This window comes from Etheostoma cragini, chromosome 8, assembly GCF_013103735.1.
Source record: "Etheostoma cragini isolate CJK2018 chromosome 8, CSU_Ecrag_1.0, whole genome shotgun sequence".
NCBI lineage: Eukaryota > Metazoa > Chordata > Actinopteri > Perciformes > Percidae > Etheostoma > Etheostoma cragini.
Window position 1 is genome coordinate 9,131,106 of NC_048414.1, and position 19,221 is coordinate 9,150,326.

A 19,221-nucleotide genomic window follows, 5' to 3' on the forward strand; every position below is an offset into this window, starting at 1 on the left:
CAGGAGGGAAGAAAAAAAACCACATATGGCTTCACGGGCACCGTACATTCGCGGATGTTGTAAAAAAAACACACAAAAATGATGGACGATTTCTGTATGTGATGTAAACCCGTAGGATATTGTATTTACGTTAATTGCCATCATTCATCTTTATTCCAGGACTTTCAACATGGAAGATGAATGGGAAGAGGAGGTAAGAAATACCATCGGCGTCACGTTACTAGCGCTTACAGCGTAGCAACATTAGCTTCATGTGGCTAGCATGTTATCGTTAGTTAACGTTAGCCTCGGGAGGTGTCCTAATGGGATGAAGAGGACTACAGCTGGTTTAATTTCGCCATTATGTTAACTTTAACCTTCCGAGTAAGAGTTTCGGGGAAAAACTTCCCCGCTAAATATTGGTTTGGGTTATAGAGTGAAACTACGTGTGGAGGACTCTCTGAGGTCTTCTTTATCTGGTCCAAATATGTGTAAGACCCCTGGCAATGTAAATAGTTAACTAAATTGTAATTACTTTATTTTATGTTTTCTTCTCTATGCTGTTTTGACTGTTGAAAAATCTAAATTACGTATTATTTGTCGGGAGTGTCGTGTTGGCCTACTATCCCTCATTTTGCCTTTTTGCTTTTTAGGAGCAGCTTGTTGTGGTGGAGCTCTCTGGTATAATCAACAATGACTTCCTGTCCAAGTGTCGGGGCACATGCAAGATTCTTGTGAGTATCGGAAAGTAATGCTTTGTGGTAAAGAAAGAGAAGAAGCCTGGCCATCACGCATTACATCAGTAGCTGGTCCCTAGCAGCAGTTACTAAATAGCTTTTGTCCATGTGTTCTAGGACATTGACAGCGAGAAGCCCATGATGCAGGTTGGACAATATGTGTTTGCAGGAGAATATGAAGGTAAGATCGCAGCTAACAATCTAAAGAAATGCATACAGACTATGGTGTAGCTTAACTTACTTGTGCCTGCTGTTAAAACAAGTTGCTCTTTCCTGCTCCTTTCTCTCTTCTAAAAATAAGTGGTCATGTTGGAAACATGTCCCTTTACACCACCTCCAAAGAGTTGTTTTCTAACCTGAAATGCTGTTATCACTGCCAGTGATTGACTTTTGTGGTTTCAGTAATAACGAATGGCCCAACTGCACCCTCAACTCTGATTATCATAGTCAAGAACGTTACTAATACCTCATTTTGCAATAGAATATATGGAAAGAGAAGCATATTTGTTTTAATAAACAGGGTTAGTCATAAGGCTGCTGACTATTTTTACCAGCACAAAAGGCCTCCATGAACTGCTATAATATATTTTATCATACAAAGGATATTAAACATACATTTGACTTGCTGTCCTTGCCTCCTGTAAGATGCCTTGGGAACATGTGTGCTGTTCGAGGAGGGACCACAGAAAGGTAAGGTTCTCAAAATATTTTTAATGTTTGTATACATTTTTTTTCTTTCTTTCACTTATTGTCAATCATGATTTTGACACATGTCTGCAGGAAAAGCAGACAGTGTTCCAGAGCTCAAGTACATGTGCCACACTGTGAAGAAACTGATGATGCAACGAATCTTCCTCGTTGAGAAGAAAGACGGAGAAACCAGCACAGGTCAGCAAGAAAAGCTACACTCCCCATGTTACAAAAAAACTATTGTGATCTGTCTCGTCTCCTACAGTTAATTTAACTTGTGTCTTGTGAAACCCATTCTTACACAATGTTGATGTATAGGAGTAGCCTGATCCAACTCTCTTAATATTATACAGCTTTACAAATAATCCACTTTTCACAACATTGTTAAAAATCTGTATATGGCCTTTTTGTGTTGTCCCAGCAGGAAGTGGTGATAGTGGTGAACAGATGAACCCAACTTATCGGTCCGATGAAGACGAAAATGCCAACCAACAGGGAGAGACAGAAGACGATATGGGCAACACAGAATTGGAAGACTCAGCAGTGGGCTGAGAAATGCAGGCCTTGGCATATTATGACCTCCCTATACAAGTGCAGAGACACGCCAGCATTTGCAAGGCTGTAGGGGACTCCATGTCTGAAACAGACAATTTAAAGACAGTTGAATTTATACAGTTCAGCAATAACAGGAGGGAAGTGTCAGTGTTAATGAAAACATTGTATCGCCATCCTTTTTGTGTACATGTATTGTGTCTGGTCTGGTCTTCTTTACCAGACCTCAAAATAAGTGAATTTCATATTTGATGTGCAACAAAATATGGCTAAATGACACCTAAAGGGAAAACAGTCTTGTATAAATTACCATTTAAATCCTTTTTTTCCACATACGAAGGGTCTTGGGAAGGTCAGTCACGGAAATGTGGCCGGAGACCTCAGGTTAGCAGCAGGAAGTCCTTTCATTGTGCTTTTATGAAATCATCAGTTTTTGTTTTCTCTGATTAATCATTATGCTGTTTAACCAGCAGAGGGTGATAAATCTGCTTTAGCTGCAGGGTTATAGTAAGTCATTTATACATTGAAAGAAGTGAATGAGGAGTACCTGACTTTAAAATAAAAAGTCCCTTTTTGTCTGTTTTATGATAAATGTACTTTGATTTGCTATGTTAAAGCCAACACAAATAAAGGCTTATTTATTTTTTTGAGAGGCCTCAGTCTTATTGTGTTGTTTTTGTTGTTGATGTTTTGCTTTTGTGGAATTTCCACCAGAGATGTAGATTTGGCATTCGGTTACAGAGCAAAAGGCTGTCAATAAGGCAACCTTTTTGGGTTTTAGCTTTTAAGACTGTAAATACAATTCTACTGTAGTTTATGGTGTTTGCCTTTTGGTCATTTGAATAATAAGCTAAAAAGTTCTAGTTTGGGGCTGCTTTCTTGGAGCTTACCTGTCACATATAGTGTAACGATTGTATTATGAATGAGCGAAGTTTTGTTGACTTTGAGGACGTGGCGGTTCTCGGCCAATCCAATCACCGATGCTCCCTTAAAGTGGACCAGTGAGCGAGCGACATCGCACTCGCCTTCTCAACGCCTGATTGGTCGGATGGCGTTTTAGCACAGGAAGTGCAAGGGTGTGTTTCCGAGGGGGCGGATCTAATACTCCATCGAAGAAGTTCCCTCAAGACACCGGTGAGTTCTCTTAATAAATTGTGGTTTAAAATACAAAAAGTAACTGAAATGTGTCTCATATAGCTGGTGTTTAGAAATACGCAATACGAATATTACATAGTTGCTTATTTGCTTTCATTGGACAAGTGAAATTGCAGCTCAGCAGGTAAAACTAACGGTACGCTAGGTTAGCCAGTCGAATGTTAGTCCCCTACCTTTGATTTCGGATGGTAACGGTAGCTTATTAATTGCAAATAACGGTCTCAAACTGTTGCTACTGACTCGTTATACAAAAACGATGGCAAGATTTTGCTAAGCTGTTGCGACGTGCCAAAGTGAGACTGCAGATACTGTGCTGTGTCACACGAAAGCAGCCACGTTAGCGATGGACGTCTTCAAGTTACATTGAGAGTGGCAAGGGAGAGATTTTTAAATAGTCAAAAAATAATATTTCCTTTCTAAATACTGCATTCAATTTCCTGCTGTCATAGTAACATTATCGTTACAGTCTATTTATAACCACTTAGATTGCTAGCAGGGTTTTTTTTTTTTGAATATTTTCTTGTGAATCACTCTCAACAATCAAACTTAGACATAGCGTTTACCATAACATTCTGTTATGAATGTAGGCTTACATTGCAGGGCAGTTGTATTATACTGTATTGGTTTTAGCTATGCTAGTTGTACCTAATGATAGATTTAAAATTTTGAAATGTTAGTTTAATGATGCATACATTGTTGCACATGAATGATAATATTTTTCAGAATTGTTGAGCTGGTGTTAATACACTAATGGCATGTGAACTTCTACAGCATACCAGAGGGTGGGACAAATAAGGTGGGACAAATAAGGGGTTGCGTCAGCTAGAACATATTAGCCAACAATTACCCTCTCACATTTGCTTGCACGGAGTCATGCACTTTCAACTTGTATGCACAGGGTTAAGAAGTACTGAAAAGTGCATGATAAACTAAGATAGACCTGCAATAGAATGTTTTAATTAGAATGCACTGTTTGAGCAATAACCACAGCATCCTGGTGTCTTCTTTTTACCCCTAGTTCAAACAGCGTTTGCACATACTCAGGATGGAGCTGCGGCCACTTGTAATGTGCTTTGCTCTCTGTGTGGTTTACGCCACCAGCAAACCCACAGAGAAGAAGGAGCGTGTTCACCACGATGAACCCCTCAGCAACCGAGAGCATGATGATGTGGAGAACTTTGACTATGACCATGAAGCCTTTCTGGGACAAGAGGAGGCAAAGACCTTTGATCAGCTCACACCAGAGGAGAGCAAGGAGAGGCTCGGGTAAGAATGCATGTCAGAGAGACTGTTCAAATTGGTTCTTATAATACTGAGAAAATAAGAAGTCCCTGTGGTAATGACCTAGTTTTTCCTGGAGGAGCAGTCAAGTACATCTGAGGAGGCACACCACCTGGATGATATAAGGGAACAAACTATTTGGCTGCCAAATTTCTTTTGTTTATCCACAGCATGTTGGTTGAACGTATAGATGAGGATAAGGATGGCTATGTGACAGCTGAGGAGATGAAGAAGTGGATCAAGCACGCTCAGAAGAGGTGGATCTATGATGATGTGGATCGACAGTGGAAGAGTCATGACCTCAATGGGGATGAGGTTGTGTCCTGGGAGGAGTACAAGAACGCCACATACGGATACATTCTTGGTATGACTGCAGGCAATCTTCTTTTTTATACTTGACGTATCACCTGTGTACTGCATGGGGCACACATTTACTTTGCCACACATGAACACTCTATACAAAGTTGTGACCTCTGACTTGCAGATGATCCCGACCCCGATGATGGCTTCAGTTACAGGCAGATGATGAATCGCGATGAGAGGAGATTCAAAATGGCCGACCAAGACAATGACATGAAAGCCAACAAGGAGGAGTTTACAGCCTTCCTTCACCCAGAGGAGTACGACCACATGAAAGACATTGTAGTGCTGGTGAGTGACGGTGATACACAGGTGGTAAATGATGACACTAACACTATTTAAAATCCCTTCTCACTGCCCTGTGATCTCTCCTCTAACTATAGGAAACTATGGAAGACATTGACAAAAATGGAGATGGTTTAATAGACTTAGACGAGTACATAGGTAAGTTCTAGCCCATTGTCATATAAGCATCATCAATTTGTACCACATCATTTTGGGTTGCTTTTGGTGGAAAACCAACGCAAATAAATAATACAAAGTTAAGGTATTGGTCAGTGTTTTGAGGAGCCCCTATGAAATGAGCATTTGCAACATCATCAATGCCATCTTTCTTTGCTGAAGGTGACATGTACAGCCAGGAGGGAGACTCCACAGAACCTGAGTGGGTGAAGACAGAGAAGGAACAATTTACTGAATTCAGAGACAAAAACAAAGACGGAAAGATGGACAAGGAGGAGACCAGAGACTGGATCTTGCCCAGTGACTACGACCATGCTGATGCCGAGGCCAAGCATCTGGTCTATGAGTCAGATACAGACAAAGTACGTACTGTAGAACTGTAAATTATTTCAAGTTTCATCGTTTTTTTTGTTGTTGACATTTTGTTTGTCACAGTCAGTTTAATACATTGCAAATGGGGATCTTAACAAAGCATGATAAATGCAAGATACAGGCTTTCATCTCAGTCATGTCTGTAGCACTTTGGGATTTGTTTATTTTGTAACTAAGATGAGAAAATATCTTATTGTTTGCACCCAGTGACACAAGTGCAAATCACACAAGACATACCAAATACCTATGGTAACTCCTAATGACAACAAGTACCTCCATGTTCATTTTCTGAATGGTCTTTTTGTACTGACACAAATACAAGGTTTATCATGTGTTATTCTCCCTCCATCAGGATGGCCGCCTGACTAAAGCAGAAATCGTGGATAAGTACGACCTGTTCGTGGGCAGCCAGGCGACTGACTTCGGAGAGGCTCTGACTCGACACGACGAGTTCTAACATCCCCCTGCCTCCAAAGACTCTGTGTTCATTTGTTGTACCGCCTTAGTCCTCCGACTGTCGTTGGAGTATTTAAAAACGAGATGAGCTCACCTAATCCAACGCCTCGGACAGTAATTTATTTGATTTGTTGAAAGTGTCCCAATTTACACACACACACTAACATTACACACTAACCGTGTGTCTTTATGCTCAGTTGTGTGTAAGGTTGGGATACACTGTCAGCCTTTGCTCTGCTTCCACACACCACTCTTCCCATTTTCTAGATCAGGAAAAGAACAAACAGTGTTAGATAATCATTTGTTTTGAAAGAATAATTTTAAGAAATAGCCATGTTTTGTTATGAAACCCTAAAAAGAACAAGTTTAAGTTTGTGGTATTCAGAGTACTTTGTCGTTACATTTCTTTTTGCAATGCACTGGACTGTGAAGAGTTAAGCCGATGTCTAGCTAGTTTTGTTGTACTACAGAATTTGTTCTACTCCTCTTGTCTAATCATGTAATCAGGCCCCAAACTGAAAAGTAGTTTCTGATTCACTTGTGCTTTGTTTTCATGTCTTTATTGATCATAATGCTGGAGTATAGGGTTTTTGGAACAAGGAGTAAATATTAAATTCCAGTGACGATAAATACTATTTGGACTAGTGCAATACAGTCAAATCAGTGGGACCACGCTGTGTTTGCTATACCGGTCCCCAAAGCATCCATGTTAACACAAGCCGTGGGTCCCGCATAAGGGCAGGTTGTGTGTTAGTTGAAGGAATCAATAATTTCTGATTTAATGACTGATGGATGCTTTGTCCTCCAAGCTGCCTCCTTTCTTTTTTTTTTTTCTCATCACCTCAATAGTGTGTGCGTGTGAATCTGTGTGTACATATATTACTTGTATTCTTAATTACTTATTTTTCCCTTTTTTTTTTTTTAAATGTTTTTGTTGATTTCAGCTGAACAAACTAATTTGTGTGTCAAGCCAAAACCTTTGTCCTGTTTTTTTTTTTTAAGCCGTATTAAAAAAGAAAGCTCTTTTGTTTCAAACACGTCCCCCTTCTAAATATGTTTGTTATGCTTGTATTATCAATTCAACCATTTATAACCACTGAGAGTTTTTATGGTATACTATAATGTTTTTTTACAGGCTCACTGCAGCGACCACCCTTTCACTAGTGACTTTACTGTAAATAAGTTGTTGGTCGGCAAACTGAGCACTCTAACAATCAGGTCCAGTTTTTGTGATTGAGAAGAATGTCTCAATAAAAACAAATGAAATTTGAGCTTTTAGCGTGCTGTATTTTTTCACTTAAAGTCACAGTATCAGGTATTTTTAATAGTATCAGTTGGTATTACACGTGCTAGGGTTTTAAATCCCATTCTGTAGCCAAGCTATTCTCCGTTTTTTTTCTGTGGAAAGCAAAACAGACCAATACACATGTTTCTCTGTCACCCTAAAAACAATAACTACTTTTAAAATGATCTTATGTAGTAAATGTGAGAGTTGAAATTTGCCTGTGTTGAACGACAATCCCTGTTTTTCCCAGTTTTTTTGTCTTTTTAGTGAATGTTGGTTTTCTGCTTGTCTTCGGGCTGTTGATCCATTGATCTCTGGATTGTTGTTGTTCCAGACCATTTTCCTCTCACCATCTGTTTCAGGAGAATCATGTGCCACTTAATCTCCCCATAATAAATCAAACATTGGCTATTTCCATCTACAGTATCACAACTGAATACATCTGCAGTGCTGGTCTATTTTCTACATATCAAAGACATGATGCTTGAAGGAGCTTTTTGTTAGTCATTTAGCATCTGCGTCAGACATACTTTATCTTTTTTTTAGTTTAACCAAATAAGGTTTGATGAACCTTTATTTTCGGCAGCTTTTCCTTTCTGATTTTCCATAATAAAAATAAAGTGTAATAAAAAAAAATAAAAAATAAAAAATAAAGAGTAAAATAAATTTACTCATGTTGAAAGAAAAAAAAACTGAGGCAGCTTGTAGAGAAGGCATAACAAAACAATTATATAAAAGAGGTACACTATGTAAGAGGCTTAAACATACAGTCGTACTCCGCAGCTATTAAACAAATTTATGCGATGACAGTGGTCAGATATTCTGCCTGCACGGAACTTTAATCTCATAGATTGAAGTGCAACAGTTTTCATTTCAAGTACACTTACCTTTAAAAAAAAAAGCACAAAATCTCACAATTTGTAGACATTCACAGACAATGTTTTTGATTCATTCAGGCTGTTCTACTTATACTAACTTTGCAGTTAATGATGTATTCTTGATGAATCTCTTCATAAATTATACGGACAAGTTTGATTTAAAAGAGTGTTTTTTTAACTGGATGGTGTATTTAAGGTTCCTCATTCCTTTCATATACACAGTTTAACAAAATGTGTTCTAATTGTGTAAATGTCTATGTTTACATATAAATAAGTATTCTGCCTTTGCCTCATAAGTTCCTACAGCACAGCAGAACCACACTGTAGTATTTCTTTCTTGCTCGATGACGTATCTGGCGTCTATCATCCATCTTCAGTTTACCTTCTCAACGTCTGCCCAATCATTCTCAGTTCACACAATATTATAGTGACATCACTTAGTAGTAAATGTGATAAACATGGGATTACAACGAGCCATCACCCTCAGCAGCTCTTCTTCGTCTGACTCTAAATCCTCCTCATCCTCATTGTTCTTGTCTGCATCTTCATCACCCAGAAAACCGTCATCATCCACACCCCCGTCCCTTCGGCCGTCCTGCTCATTTCCTGAGTTTGTTGAGGGCCTCCTGTCCCCAGATGGACTTTCGGTGTCTGCAGCCCCACCCGGCAGCTCTGATTGCTCTGTTTGGTCCAGTGATGTAGATGGTTGGTCTAGCTCTGTGCTTTGGGTCATAGATGTTTGCTGTGGTGTTACTGGAGGTGTATCCAGAGGAGAAGTATCTATAAGTACAAGTGTGGCCTTCAAAGACAAATGCTCTGGGGTGGGTGGGGGTGAGGGCAGTAGGGGTGAATATGGGGGTGTCTTCACACGAGGTTTGCGGAAGGGTTTGTCGATTTCTGCTGAGGAAATTCGGGTATGACTGCATGGAATACTTGATTGAGAGGAGGGGCTGGTGACAGGGTCAGCAGGGTCATCATTGATGGTTGTTTCTGAAGTTTGAAAATCAAGACAGGTGAATGGTGGAGTGTCAGTCTCACTAGGAGATCCAAGGCTAGGACTGATGTCAGGTTGTGCCTCAGTATGGTCAAGGAATGAATCAGTTGGTGAGTCAGGTTTTTCTTTGGGTGGAGCAGCATTTTGAACCATACGTACGGGGCTCATCTTCACTGTGGCTGGCTGAGAAATGGAGGAGATTTTGATTGGTGCAGAAACATTATTATTGAAGATCACAGGGCTAGGCACAGTTTCATTGGGGATGAAGCTGGTGTCGGGTGCAGCGGTTGTTCTGGGTGGAAGGGGTCCCCGGCAGGGGGGGAGGTTTTGGTGGGTGCAGATCCCAGGATTGTCTGAGAAGCTGAAGGAAGGATTGCAGTTTCCATATTCTTCATTGTTGTATGGTGCTTCCTCCATGTTTGTCATGCGGCTATTGTGACCGACCTGGAGAGCAACAACAGTCCAAAAAAAAGTCAACCACTATTGTATCGCAGAGTAAAGGGGAGTGAATGATCCCGGTTTAGTGTGACATGTGTCGAAATTGCCAAGCCTTCAATCAACTAGGCAGTCTAACCTTGTAATGAGTGGGAGTGAGTTATTAATTACAATGTTAGTAATTTACTTTCCACACTTACAGTATGTCTGTATGATGCTGAGCTTAAAGGTATATTGGACCTAAAAACTGTTTGGTGAGAAAATCCTCAAAACAAAGTCCAACTTACTTGTTGCTTTCAACCACGCACATCTTGTGGCCTTTATCAGCGGATAGAGTTGCTCAGTTGTTATGAAGATGGTTTAGTTGTTGTCATGTGATATTCCATACTTAGGTCAGGTTACAAGAACTGAATCATCTCCATGACAACTGAGAAACTCCCTCCATTGATGAAGGCCAGGAGATGTGGTCGAAAGCATCAGAAACAGCTAATAAATGGGACCTTGTAGGGAGACTGTTTTGTCAAACTGTGTATGAACTGACTTAATTTCAGTAGAATTTGGACAGTTCCGACATGGGCTAATTAGGAAGCTATTAGTACTTGTGAAATGGAGATCATGACTAGTGGACTGTACAGAGTTTATCAAGGACAGGAAATATAGGACAACAAATGTTGATTATTATAAAAAGATGAATATTAGCTTCGATAGTAGACGAAATACTCACCAGTTGGAACCACCGTAAGCTCTGAAGGGAGAATATGCAGTAGAAAATATTTTAGAAATTTAAATTTACTGACCAACAAATTTTGGTGACTTTATTTCTGAATGACAGAGTTTAAAAATCTCACCACATTGGGGTGTTTGCCCTGGGCCACACAGCCTCTCTGCAGTGGGTCCTTCTTTCCTTTGTGTTTCTTCTTCAGCCACATCACCATAGACAGGATACATCCAAGTGCAGTCATGAACACCATGCTCAGAAACAACGCTTTGCCCACAGTGCAGCTTATTGGATTATCTCCCAGTGGACTATTAGGGACTGCAGTGTACACAGACAGACACACAGATACATTGTTTCAGTCTGCAGACTCATCAGTCGTGAATGCCAGTGTGTGTAAAAGTGTGTCCTTACTTGATTGTCCTTCAAATAACACCTCCACCAATACAGTAGCAAAGGTGGCATCCCCTGAGTCCTGGTCTATAGCCCTTACCTGCAAAGTATTTTCACTTTTTATCACATCATCGCCATTTTATTGCTTTTATGCTACATAGGAAGTCTTTCTAAACACTTAAACAGAAAAAAGGGATACCAAACGTAAGCTTATATAATGTTGTTTTGTTGTGACCTACGATGTGAAAAATCCCTGGTTTCGTCTTGTCAATCAAATTGAATGAAAAAAAAATCAAACAATAACAAAAGGTTTTTATTGAGTCTCACCTTTAAAATGTGTTTCTGTTTTGCTTTAAGTTTATCGGTCCTAGCGATCAGAAGACCCTCCTGTGTGATTTGGTAGACGTCTGTGTGATTGGATGTAGGACTGAAGGTGAAGTGGATCATGGGATTGAAACCCTGTCAATTTGTGGAGTAAAAGGAGGTTGGTAGGTGACAATGTAAATCACACACAGAACTGCTTTGAGAATTTTTGATCTGTGATTGTATATGGCTTGTGTGTTGAGTAAAGCGTAGTGCATACATGGGTAAAGTCTTGATCTTGTACATGTAACATCAGCGCTTTGCTACCATAGGTATAGACCACAGAGGCGGGGCTACTTCCGGCAGTTACAAAGCCTTGATATTCAAGCCTGTCAAACTGGGGATAAAACTTGTTCACAGCCAGAACTCTGACCAACACTGTAGCAACAGAATATTTTCTAGGGTCGTCGTCCTGATATGCCTGGGTGAAGACAAAGAGAGATAAAAAAAACAGATCAGTGAGATTGGTATTGAGAGTAATTAAAGTGTGGAGTGGGTGTTTTTCAAGCCTACCGCAAACATTGAGCCTTACCATGACCTGCAGATGCAGCTCCGGAGTTGTGAGACCGTCTCCAACCCCCCGAATAAGTTTCACCTCCCCTGTTTCTGCGTCCATCAGGAAACGCCCATCATCGTCTCCTAGAATGAACACAAACATAGTTACTGTAGTTGCAGATGTAAGCACAGCACATTTGAATAAATGCTAACTTGCGTTGATGTAGGGTACCTGAGAGAATGGCGTAGCTGAGCGAAGAGTTGAGGCCTCTGTCTCCATCCACTGCATGAATGGGACCAGGAGAGAAGTCCAACACAATGTCCTGCAACATGTCACACAAATGTCAGTCCTACTTCTTGGTTGTGTGAGTAAGTTTAGCAAGAGCAAGTCAATGGATAATATATGGACATTATTAATGACCATTACAATAAAACACTACTCATTGTTGGGTGGGGCAAAGGGCATTGCCCCATCTCAGAATGTCCCTAAAATATGTGATTGAGTGAGAAAAATTGCCCCAAGATTTTGAAACATATATAGTGTATAGTACATATATATATCTATGTATATATATATATTTGCCAATATAGGCTAATAATAAAAATTCTGTCTATAACATAAACTCACACTCACTCATTTCACATTTAAAAACAGCCGCTTTATGCACAAGTTCATTGTTTTTTAAAGTGCCCCCAACATTTCGTAAATACCCTGACTTTTTGGACAGTGAAAGTTGCCACAAAAATAATTTCCTACACTGTCACTAGGAATATGTTTGTGATCTGATGTGGGGAGGGTTTAGCAACTGACCTCTTCCCCCTCTGTGACTTTGACTGTGTACACAGGGCTGGTGCAGATGTGACTATTCTCATCCTGAAAAAGTAGCATGCAAGGCAGGAACTGTGGGTACTGGTCGTCTCCATCCAGGACGGTGATGGTGATGTTGCTGCTGGTATTAAAGCGCTCAGCAGTGCTCATTTCCTGAGATAATGACAAGTCAAGATTTCTTTAGAGGATATAACCCTGGTCTGGAAGTTTAATGTAAAAACACATAAGTGCATTAGCTCCCCTCTCTCTTTATTGCTTATTTTCATCTTCCTTTTATTGTTATTATTGTTTTCTGTACGGCATGTGCATGTATGTGTGTATGTGGCGTATTTGATCGTGCGAGTATCTGTTGAATATTTAATGTACCGTTTCAGAGATGCAGAGCAAGTGTCTTTGTACAATGTGCAATGGCAATAAAGCCATTCTATAATATGAGGTTTTGTGCTAATATGGCTTTAGTAATCGTAAAGAGCACCAGGGAATCAAATATTTACTTTTTTTTCTTGGGAAGGATGACAGAAACAGATTTAATAAGATAAATTTGTGGATAAATTTACACTAAAACAGTTAGAAATGTAATGGTTATTGCTCACAGAGGCATGGATGATGATGTTAAGCAGGGTTTTGGTCTCATAGTCAAGAGACTTGGACAGGATCACCTCTCCGCTGTTGGGCAGATCAATCTTGAAGTATTCTGCATCAGGCTGCGGGACACACACAAACACATTTATAAGGGTGCTTTTTGTGGACGTTTTTTTTTTTTCTTTTGTAAAGAGTTAAAGAGTGGAACTCACGGATGCCTGGTCAATAGAGTAAATGATCTTGTCGTTATCTGCATCTGTGGCCTGGATAGTTAACACCACAGTGTTCACTGGAGTTAGCTGTAAAAAACACCGATAGAAATTCAAGTGGAGAAACACGTTAGCACTTTGTTCTTGTATGGATGAAGTATGTGTATGTGTGCATGTGTTTGTGAGTGTGCCATACCTCGCTGATAATGAGAGACTGCACGGTGTCTTCTGCAAACACAGGGGAATTATCATTCTCATTGAGAATCTCCACCATGATCCTGTACACACTCTACAACAACATAAGAAAGACACAGAGGTTTGAATTTAGGATGACACACTGAAGCTTTATGGCCAAGATGAATGGAGAAATGGGTACCTGAAGTGTGTCATCCTCATAACATGACAAGTCAGCCATTAGAACAGGACCCTGAGTCTGAGAGATGTGGGAACAAAACATGTGAAGATACAAAGAAGACCTTCATTCAATATGATCAACTATTTCAACACAAATCCTTAATCATGATAACCAACAGGATAACTTTGTGAACAGGCTATTGCCAAGAAATTGACTCAGGAAAACATTCAATTAATAATGCTCAATTCCATTTTTTAAAGAGATAAGGTACAAATATGTTTAATCTGTTTCCAAAAAAGAACCCAGTCTTTATAGACTTTTGTAATCGTTGTGCACTATCACATTGGCCTACTCTAGAAATGTTTAACTAAGTGCCTAAAAAATATAATAATGTAACATGCAGCTTCTCTCATTTGATGTTGATCATTAATCAATCATGAATGTATACCAAAACGTATAGAAATAAAAGGCCTCATAACACACTTTATATACACTTGGTGTGTTTAATAAGTGAATTGTACGTATGGTTATTCAAAGTTCAGTATACTTGATAAAGATGTAATGTTGAAACTAAATAGCTGCACTAATGTTTTCTTTTTAAGGATAGAATAACAGAAGTAGATCAGTTGAGAGACAGAAAGAGAGAGAGAGAGAGACAGAGAGAATGCTAATCTGGTTGACCCTTTAATGGCTGCCATGATGTAAATCAGCTGGCTGGGAAGAGGATGACGGCAACAGAGATTGTGTTCGGTCCAAGAACAAGGCTACACGGTTCATCCCTGATAGTTTGCTCTAAACTTAGACACAACTTCCTCATTGCAGCCCCACAGTTTACCAAGCATTCCTACAGATTCAGCGAAATGGAATTGCACACATGAAATCTCTAATCCTTGCATTATGTTCACATCTTTCAGATTATAAGAAAGCTCCAACACTCAGATCAGTGTTTAAGAGGGCATGTCCCGAGTCCTGTATCAGTTACCTCAAAGTCAAGGACCTTGTCAGCTGATGATTTCAGCCGGATGCTTCTTCCCTCCAAGAAGAACCAATCAGCATCCTTTCCAGCCAGGCTCCAGTTAACCCCCTCCGTTGTGGTCTCAGCCATGAGTTCAGCAACAACTTCTCCTGAGTGGCTGTTTTCTCTGATTGTCGCATATACATCCTGACCATCCAAACAGCCACCCCACCCTGACATTCCTGTGTCAAGGCAAACATGTGCCAGGTGTAAGAAACTGTAAGAAATTCAAGTTCAATCCAACACGTCAAACTCTGGTGGGTTCAAATGTGACGTGGCTGTACCTGTGGCTGTGTGCAGACACAGGACGACCAACAGTGAGCAGACTAGAGCCCTGGCCTGAAACACACTCCATTCAAGTTCAGTGAGGGCCATTCCTGGGCTCAGTCAGGCCTCAGGGATCAGTTCTTTCTAAGTAAAGAGAGAGGAATAACAAACATGATTAGCTAAACATGGTCATCCTTTCACTTCTGCAGTATGAATGAATGAATGGGCTAGGCTCAGCTTTCTTCTGTGTCTTGATGACAACACGTCTTAAGAAGCATTGTTAGGTTAAGACCCTCTCCTAATGTATTAATAAAGCATCGCGTGTGCCCATACATACACACACACACACACACACACACACACACACACACTCTGTTCTGTCCTATAATTCCTTCAAATCCCCTTAAAGTGTGTTTCTGCCTGGCTTTCCCTTGTCTGAGAGAGCCAACCAGCAGAATAGCATCCCGCTATTCTTCTTCTCTTCATGTTTCTCTCTGGCCTGGAAATACTACCCTCTGATTTATATTCTTCCTTTATCTGTGGGGTTTTAAAGGTTGCATTTCCTACACGCAGCGATATGAGTTATGGAGTTACAATGAATCTTTTTAGAAGTATGTCCGTCAGTATATCAGAAACTTAGCCAAATATTTTCAGCACAAAATTCAACTTCAGATATATTTTAAGGTAAATTAAGGTATGTGGCTCAATGTCTATCATGCTCTTGTGAGTCGCTGGGTGCATTGGCGTGTTTGTTTGTGTAAGTGTTTGAATGGGGTTAGGGGGCTTAATGGGATTTGGGGTCACATCCTAACAGTAACTCTGCTGCAAATGTGAGGAAAATAAACACACAAAACTCATATCATTGATATGAACACATGTTGCCTATGCTGTTGTTTAGCGGACTGACCTGTGGTTGTCAAATCCTTTGCAGCTTCTCTGTCAGTCTCCATATCCTCCTGACTTGTGATGAAAGCAGCATTTCTGATTCCCAAAGCCCTGAAAAGCCAGAAAGTGACACTTAAAATGCAAACTGAGGCTTTTAGGACAAAACAATAAATACAACAATAGATACCACCGGCCACACACACACTGACCCCCCCACACACATTAAAAAGCTGATTTGCACCTTATGGTGTGTATCCTGGGATCCACTTCAGCTCAGAGGCTATTGCCTGAGGGCGGAGTTTACCTCGACCGAGACAAAGACTGAGCCAACCAGATTGGAGATGGCAAGACGCCGCCGGTGAGATCAGAGACCAGGGTCACAAGTGAAATTAAGAGATTTGTCTGGTACAAAGACAAAGCCATTTTGTCATGTGATCAAAATTGAACGGTCAGCTTGTCCAGTCAGTTCTACTTCAAGCTGTAGTTGCTTTATTACAAAGCATAACAGGAAATGTCTTGTCCTTAGTAAATTAGGTCTTGGAAGCTCGAAACATACATAAGTACATAGATATATGTCAGTGTATTGTTTAGGCTGGATCTTGCTAAAAGAGTATGAGGGTTTACTTCAGCTACAAGGCTTGTGTCTGTTGGATTTAAAGAATTAGGGACATGTGACAACTAATGGGCCTGACAAGGGATTACCTATCAAGCATTGGCTGTTCACCTTCTGAAGATTAACTGACATCCCTTCTCACACTTGTCTTAGCATGCATGGGCACACACACGCACGCACGCACACTCACACACACGCACACACACACACACACACACACACACACACACACACACACACACACACACACAGTCAAAGGAGTGTGTCTAGTCTGAACATATCTTTAGGGCTTCTGTGATATAGTTTGCAGAAATGTTTTGGTTAGAGCAGACTTGTCAGTGGTTTCTATTGTCAGAGAAACAGTAGGAGTAGAAGTGTAATGTTTGCCTAAGGGGAAAGTAACTACTTCACAGTGTGTCTCTGAGAGAGAGAGAGAGAGAGAGTACAGAGAAAAAGCACTTCTCAGGTCATATTTTTAGGTTTAAAGATGGTATTTCAAGTAGCATTTGGAGTTCAGAATTCAGAGGAAATTCTGAATTCAGAGGATGAAACAATCACTGCCCTTTTTGCACAGTTTTTTTTTAAAGTTTTTTATGTTGACGTAATAAGATGAACAATAGCTAAATAGATGGACATAGATAAACAGACTTGTTGAGGTTGTATTATATTGCTGTGATTGGACATGACCACTGGATATCAGCAGAGATGTGGTTGAAGTAAAGATAGGGAATGGTTGATAGAATATAGTTGGATTGTTGTGTGTGTTTTGCTTTTTCTTGTCATGACGTTACCTAAAATGGCAATCATTAGAAACTTAGCTGAACTTTTGGCAAGGACTGTTCCTTAATTAATTAATTCTACTGAAGAAAGACATCTCACTTTAGACAAATTGATTGCAGCAGGAGTAATTTGAAGTCTAACTGTGATGCGCATGGCTGTCGTCATTTTAGCAATGCACCACCTATTTTAGTTTTTTTTAGCGTGTTCATATGCTCTGTTAATGATCACAATGTTTAAATCATCTGTTAACCTAACCTCAAATTGGTAATGTGAATCATGTATATGATATTCTGAAAATTTCTTGTTTAACAGATGCATTCATTCTGGCTGTATGGAGCCTTCTTTACTGTCTAGTCACCTGAGCCCCCCCTGCATTGTAGTGTTGGTATGTCCCAATTTGAGGGGGCTTCAGGCCTATATAGACGGACAGTTGCATTTGCTTGAGATGGAGAGCTTGAGGAATACCAAGTCTGTTGGATGCCCTCAGTAACGACTTGTTTAAAGGTCAAAAGGAAACTGTTTTTACATGTGATCGTCTTGGCCCTCACGTTAGTTTTCTTTATTTTCATGAAAGTAGTTTTTTTTTGCTTTTCTTAAGTTAATTAAGATTTGTATCACTGTTTTCCCTCATCGGCCTTGCTTGGAGCGAACAATAAATATCCAATCTTAACCACCTCATCTCGGACTCAACTTGAGTGTTTACACCTGCTCACGACAGCTTAGCGACAACTACCCTAACTCAGGCTTTGCTGTTTATACTCAGATGATGTAACATATGTAGACACATATGTGGACATATCAAACTCTCACACCGTCACACAAACATTTTTCAGTGCATTTTGTGTAATTTGAGTGTAATTATGCGTTTGAACATGTAAATATTTGAATGGCCAGAAAGCAAAGATTGCATTACCTCTCAAATATCCAGTAGCAATACCAAGTAGATAAATTGAATAATGAAACACTGATATGTTAAGAAATGTTGCATTAATGTTGTGAAATCTCACAAAATCAGTATGTCGAATGTCAAGGCTCTAAAGATGGTATTGTTTTCCATTTTAAGTCCACAACTTTGGTAAAGTAAAAAAAACAAAAAACTATTTGACGGGTGATTGATTTTAAACAGACATTCATGGTGCCCAGAGGATGAATCCTAATAACTTGGGTGATCCCCTGACTTTTTTTGACTGAACATGGTAAATATTACACATGTTGTTGTAAGCATGTTAGCATGCTTAGGTTTCAGCTCAAAGCACTAATGTGCCCGCAGCCTCACAGCGCCTCTTCTATGGCTGTAGATGTCTTTATCTTGTTCTAAGTTGCTCAATTTGTCCTGCACATCGACCCAACCTTAGTCCACTCAAGAGGAGGCCCACTGGCTACGAAGTGGGTTTGAGAGCAACATTATGTTCCTGTTAGTGTTCCTCTGAAAGACAATTTACTAGTAAATGGCCTCCTTCATGAAGCTTGATTCTACATTAAAAACTAAATCCCTGAACAAACATTTGCTGCATTCTTCGAGTCTATACTGCTTTATCACTGTCTTCAATCAGCCCTCTCGGCCTGGAAGTGAAATACCATCCAGAGGAATTGAGTGTATGCTGAAAAAGTCCTGTGGGAAAACTTTTAATAGTGATTATTACAGACTAATTGGCATGATTCACGGATAAGGTTTGGTAAGTGGACTAAGTGTGGGAAGACCTCAGTTAAAATCATGTGTTTAAAATTGTTTCTCCTTTGAGCCTGCATCTCAATCTGTATAGAAAACAACGTGAAGTGCCTATCCCCCCGGCTGCATGCATTAGGAAACACCTGGGTGTCCTGTCATCACTTTAAAATGACTTCATCAAGACGGAGAGGCATGTCTTTCTTTGTAGAACTGTCTGTTTGCCTGGTCTTAGAGCTATTGCTTGTCACTGTGGGATTCACACTGGGACTGATACAAAAGCAGGGAAACATGACTACTTGTGTTTACACCCTCCCTCTGTCTCCTCTGTCTTCCTGTCACCCTCTGTCTCTCTCTGTCTCTCTCTGTACACAGACACACACACACACACATACACACACACACACACACACACACA

General features: G+C 40.1%; 3 protein-coding genes across 8 annotated transcripts; 2 read left to right on the forward strand and 1 right to left on the reverse strand.

Annotated features, from left to right (window-relative positions):
* gtf3c6 (general transcription factor IIIC, polypeptide 6, alpha) lies at nt 1-2,773 on the forward strand. Of its 5 annotated transcripts, none has more exons than XR_004657439.1 (7): nt 1-193; nt 633-713; nt 834-897; nt 1,362-1,406; nt 1,497-1,604; nt 1,828-2,050; nt 2,097-2,773. XR_004657439.1 is itself a non-coding variant. In XM_034878038.1 (6 exons), the coding sequence occupies exons 1-6, from the start codon at nt 170-172 to the stop codon at nt 1,956-1,958; spliced, it is 453 nt and encodes a 150-aa protein (XP_034733929.1). In that variant the 5' UTR covers nt 1-169; the 3' UTR covers nt 1,959-2,512. The 5 variants fall into 5 exon arrangements, 3 of the variants coding, with proteins under 3 accessions (XP_034733929.1, XP_034733930.1, XP_034733931.1); XR_004657440.1 differs by having other exon boundaries at nt 2-193; nt 1,831-2,050; nt 2,097-2,512; XM_034878038.1 differs by having other exon boundaries at nt 1,828-2,512.
* Nucleotides 2,774-2,851: 78 nt separating this feature from the next.
* Nucleotides 2,852-7,052, forward strand: calub (calumenin b). Its single transcript, XM_034878037.1, has 7 exons — nt 2,852-3,092; nt 4,132-4,379; nt 4,565-4,758; nt 4,879-5,045; nt 5,138-5,198; nt 5,379-5,578; nt 5,941-7,052. Exons 2-7 carry the CDS (start codon nt 4,159-4,161, stop codon nt 6,043-6,045), a joined length of 948 nt encoding a protein of 315 aa, XP_034733928.1. The 5' UTR covers nt 2,852-3,092; nt 4,132-4,158; the 3' UTR covers nt 6,046-7,052.
* A 982-nt stretch (nt 7,053-8,034) lies between these two features.
* On the reverse strand, nt 8,035-16,028 carry LOC117948990. Of its 2 annotated transcripts, none has more exons than XM_034878961.1 (16): nt 15,767-16,028; nt 14,877-14,999; nt 14,560-14,774; nt 13,599-13,655; nt 13,419-13,511; nt 13,226-13,312; nt 13,025-13,135; nt 12,414-12,584; nt 11,835-11,925; nt 11,640-11,746; nt 11,328-11,528; nt 11,072-11,203; nt 10,766-10,844; nt 10,485-10,672; nt 10,361-10,381; nt 8,035-9,645 (listed from the first exon to the last, which is right to left on the reverse strand). In XM_034878961.1, exons 2-16 carry the CDS (start codon nt 14,965-14,967, stop codon nt 8,641-8,643), a joined length of 2,649 nt encoding a protein of 882 aa, XP_034734852.1. In that variant the 5' UTR covers nt 14,968-14,999; nt 15,767-16,028; the 3' UTR covers nt 8,035-8,640. The 2 variants fall into 2 exon arrangements, with proteins under 2 accessions (XP_034734852.1, XP_034734851.1); XM_034878960.1 differs by having other exon boundaries at nt 14,877-15,003; nt 15,767-15,968.
* Nucleotides 16,029-19,221: the final 3,193 nt, after the last annotated feature.